Below are 4,859 nucleotides of genomic sequence, written 5' to 3'. Positions count from 1 at the left end.
TCTCCACTGTGTGATTCCTGGAGTTTTGCTGTGTTGCTTGGGATGAAGTTGGAAATTAGTGCTTCTCCTCATCCATCACTTCTACAAGTTGATCTCTTTTGGGCAATGTTTATAGTTCATAAGCTTTAAAACACCACTGAGCACTGATCTGCTCTGTCGTAGCAGATCCTACAGCCACAAGTGCTTACATTCTCGCCTGTTTTTGGTAAAATCCTGCTGATTCCTGGTAGGTTGGTGTGACCAGGCTGGTTTTGTTTCCTCAGCAATTGATGAGTACAAGCCCCTGGATGCCACCACGAACCCCTCCCTGATCCTGGCTGCAGCTCAGATGCCAGTGTACCAGAAACTTGTGGATGATGCTGTTGCCTATGGGAAGAAGCTTGGTGGGTAAGTAAAGGTTTTAATCTCAGCACACCTATATTTAAAAGGCCTTATTTATACAAACAGTGGTTAGCACTACTAGCAGTGTGCTGGGGTTTCCCCTCCATGCACTTGTGGTGTATCTGCTGCCCCAAAAAAGCCTCAGCCCCTGAAGAAAAATTCCTTGTGCTCATTCCTGATGTGCTGTGGAAAAGTGCATCCCCACTCACCAGCTCACACATGGCCCTTCCTTGCTCAGGGAAACAACAGCTTTAAAGGAAATGGTGTCCAAAGGCTAATCCTGCTGTGGTGCAGAGAGGGCAGGACACAAGCAGTAGTGGCTCACTTGAACTCTGGAATTTAATGTTAAACAGGCTGTGAAATTTGATCTTCAAAGCCATGGCAAAGAGTAAATGTACTTTTTTCCCCCTCCATAGGAATGATTTTGTTCTTTGTCATTTCCAGGTCAGAAGAGGAACAGATCAAAAATGCTTCTGACAAACTGTTTGTGTTGTTTGGAGCTGAGATCCTGAAGAGGATACCTGGGCGTGTGTCCACAGAAGTAGATGCAAGGTTGGCCCTTTTTCCTCTGAGTTACATACAAAAAGAGACTTGATGGGAGTTGGAGAAAGATGTTCTTGCCTAGAAGACAATCCGGATTGATACTGTTCATATTTGTTCAATCAGAGTCTGGATTTCCCTGTTGGATTAGAACTCTGTGACAAAACCTAATGACAAGAAGTCACACTGACCTTGGGTTTTTGTCATCTTCCTGTTATTTCTTAAAGGAAACCTCATGTTTCCAGTCCACTTAGCTTTGCTCATTCTGTGAGATAATATCATCTCAATTTAGCAAGAGATCTGTTGGGACAGTTGACTTCAAGACTTGCACAGGGTTTGTCTGTTAATCTGCTCATTGCTTCTGCATTCAGCATGGAAAACTCCAAGGGCTCCCAGTCCAGCAGGGACCTGAGAACAAAGCTAATAAATGCTGATAAAACAGGACAACGTTTTTGCATGGGATTTGGGGGAGAGCACTTAAAAAAATTCTGAGTTTGAATCAGTCCTGCTCTTGTCTCAAAGGTTGTCCTTTGATAAGGAAGGAATGATCCAAAGGGCCAGGCGCCTGATCGACCTTTACAAGGAAGCAGGAATTGGTAAAGATCGGATTCTCATCAAGCTCTCTTCAACCTGGGAAGGAATCCAGGCTGGCAAGTGAGTGTTTTTGTGTGCCTGTTGTGCTGATTCATGACATGATTCTGCCTGTCCACAAGTGCATCCTGCACTTAAATAAACACCAGCTTTGAAAGCAAGGCATGAGGAAGTCTGGCCCTGGCAGGGAAGGTGCTTCTGCCACGGCTTTCTGTTGAAATAGGAAAAGTTTGTTCATACAAGAGCCAGGCCACAGTTTCCTGAAATATCCTGCTAAGTTGTCTGCATTTGGCTCAAGAAAGCAGAGTTTGGCAGCACAGAACATTTGCTGTTGGCTTAAAACCTTAAAGTTCATCAACCGTGCCACATTCCTAAATCAAACCAAGGAATTCAGTGGTTTGAACCCACCAGCTTGTCACTGGGATATAAATGCAGTTGGGTGAGCAAACTGCTGTTCTAAGCCAGGCTGTGCCCACAGGGTTCTGGAGGCAGAGCATGGGATTCACTGCAACATGACCCTGCTGTTCTCCTTTGCTCAGGCTGTTGCCTGTGCTGAAGCTGGAGTTACTCTCATTTCCCCCTTCGTGGGAAGGATCCTGGATTGGTATGTTGCAAATGGAGACAAGAAAACCTATGAGCCTTCAGAGGACCCAGGTGAGCACATACTTAACATAGTAAAAAGAGAACAGATACTTAAACAGTTGGATGAATCTTACATAAAAACATTTACTTTGGGCATGTTCTGAATAACCATTTGGAATTATTCTCAAAGCTGCTGGTTTCTCCTTTCCAGGAGTGAAGAGTGTCACCAAGATCTACAACTACTACAAGAAGTTTGGCTACAAGACCATTGTGATGGGAGCATCCTTCCGCAACACGGGAGAGATCAAAGCCCTCACAGGCTGTGACTATCTCACCATCTCCCCCAAACTCTTGGCAGAGCTCAGCAAAGAGCATGTCAAGTTGACTCCCACACTCAGTGTCAAAGAGGGTAAGTTACCTCCAGGCTTGCTGCGTCTTCCTTTCTTCTTGAATGTTCAGAGTCTGGGGTTCCACTCAGTGCCGTGGTGCTTGTGCCATCCTGTTCTAGGGATAATCTGATTTCCTAAAGGAAATGTGTAGCCTCATTACAATACTGCTGCTACAGTTGCTGACTCATGTCTTCAGCAGGTCCCACTGAGCACTGACTGGGATTGCTATGGGTTTGGAATTCATTTCCATACTCTGCACCTCTCCCGAGGGGACACGCAGATCAAAGGGAAGTTTATCTTCCTGTGTTTGGGATGAAAGTTACTGGATATTAGCAAAGATGCCAAACTTGTTTGAATCTTAATCTCTAGACGTGCCAAAAGGTGTTTTTCCTCCAGAAATTTGAAACGAATCATACACAAGGCTGATCTGATCTAGTGCCACTGTGCCACAATGGCTTTGAATCCTTGTTCCCACTGCACTGCTTCACATTGGACAGGGCTTGGAGCAACCTGGACTAGTGGAAGGTGTTCCTGCCCATGGCAGGGGGTCGAATTGGATCATCTTTAAGGTCCCTTCCAATCCAAACCATTCCAGGATTCTATGATAACTCTTCCATAGCCTTATTAAATGCTGCTTTACCTCCCAGAAAACAACTCTGAGCCCAGCTGCAGCTCTGGGGTGCTGCCCCAGGGTGGTGGCTGGGCTGCAGGCCTGCAATCAAGTGAGCTTTTGTTAGCTCTTGCCAAACAATCAAAGCCCTAATTGTTCAGAATATTTGCTTACAATGTCTCACTGCTGCTGCAGGACTGTTGCATAATTCTTCAGACTCAGCCTGGAAGTGCTGTGCCATTCAGCAGCAGGTACAAGGCTATGGCACACACAGAAACATTGTGTTTGAGGAAGCCTGAATTTGGTAATCGTCTGATAATCTGTTTCTTTTTGCACTCCCATGGCACAGCCCAGGCCTGTGAGCTGGAGAAGATCCACCTGGATGAGAAGGCATTTCGCTGGCACCATAATGAAGACCAAATGGCTGTGGAGAAACTATCTGATGGGATCCGGAAATTTGCTGCAGATGCAGTTAAGCTGGAGAGGATGTTAAAGGTAGATGTTGCATCATGCTTCTCCCAGGGCAGGAGCTGCATCTCCTTGTGGTGTGGCTGAGGATTAAGCAAGTTTGGTCAGGTTCTAGTATATGTTATGTGGGACAAGTCACCTAAAATCAGTGAACTTAATAAACTTAAGAGAAGGAATTCATGCCAGGTGTGAGCCACACCTGCAGTGAGGCCCCAGGCAGGGCTGGGACTGGCAGCTGAGCAAGGTAACACCAAGGTCAAAGTGAGGAGTCTCCCGACTCTCTAAACTCCTCAGCTATCAGCAGGGCTAGAAAACACAATGTGCAGATAGTGATCTGGAAATAAATCATGTTTGTACCTAGAGGCACCAAGAGACCTTCTGAGTAAAGTCAAGTCTGTCAGTTCATGGACAGGCTTCCATATGGGATTAACTGACCTGTGTGGGTTTGGGAGGGGGAAATACATACTGAATATACCTCACCTTAGCACTTGGTGACTTCTTACTGTTCCCAAACTCTGACCCAGCTGCTCTCTGTTTGTTCTCTTTTTGTAGGAGCGAATGTTCAGCGCTGAAAACGGGAAGTAAACCAAAATCAGCATTTCCCTGAGTGCTCCAGGGCTGGCTGAGTGGATCACCTGAGGTTCAGTGGATGTACAAATGTCTTTCCTGTACAAGTATCATGCTGTGTATGATTAGATTTCTGTACCATGCTTTTTTTTTATCAATTTGCAAAGGGACGAATAGAATTTTGTGGCACTTTTGTCAATATACGCAAATTAACACAGACTTGGCCTTGTGTTCAATTCACTGCTGCAGGAGACACCTGAGAGGATTTTAAATTAGCTTTTTATATTAAATTCCTAATTTAAGACTGTAGACTTACACATTTAGGAAAGGAGTTTTGTCTTTCAGCCTGTTTTAAAGAGAAAACAAATTTGAGACATATATGAAAATATGTAACTAATTTATATAGGTCCAGTTCTATCAACAGTAGACAAGAGCAAGCAATAGGACAAGGACATGGCCTCAAGCTGTGCCAGTGGAGGTTTAGGCTGGATATTAGGGAATATTTCTCCATGGAAAGGGGTGTCAAGCAGTCTGCCCAGGAAATCACCATCCCTGAAAATGTGGATGTGGCACTTGAGGACACAGTCTAGTGGTGAACATGGTGGTGGTGTGAGGACTTGATCTTGAAGGTCTTTTCCAACCTTCATTCCATGATTCTAGGAGTTAGTGGCTCCAAATTTGTCAGCCTGATTTCTAAAGGTGACATAACCCAACCCACCATCCAGATCCAC

The 4,859-nt window shown here is 45.1% G+C and overlaps 1 protein-coding gene across 1 annotated transcript; it reads left to right on the top strand.

Annotated features, from left to right (window-relative positions):
• Positions 1 to 230: 230 nt before the first annotated feature.
• TALDO1 (transaldolase 1) lies at positions 231 to 4,345 on the top strand (the record flags this gene model as incomplete). Its single annotated transcript, XM_009069390.1, has 7 exons — positions 231 to 387; positions 826 to 933; positions 1,444 to 1,575; positions 1,991 to 2,166; positions 2,306 to 2,503; positions 3,443 to 3,588; positions 4,114 to 4,345. Coding segments are annotated over 7 exons (950 nt in total), but the record flags the coding sequence as incomplete, so codon positions are not given.
• Between the last annotated feature and the right edge of the window lie 514 nt (positions 4,346 to 4,859).

Source organism: Acanthisitta chloris, unplaced genomic scaffold (assembly GCF_000695815.1).
Source record: "Acanthisitta chloris isolate BGI_N310 unplaced genomic scaffold, ASM69581v1 scaffold37912, whole genome shotgun sequence".
Lineage (NCBI taxonomy): Eukaryota > Metazoa > Chordata > Aves > Passeriformes > Acanthisittidae > Acanthisitta > Acanthisitta chloris.
This window is presented reverse-complemented; position numbering and strand designations above follow the sequence as displayed.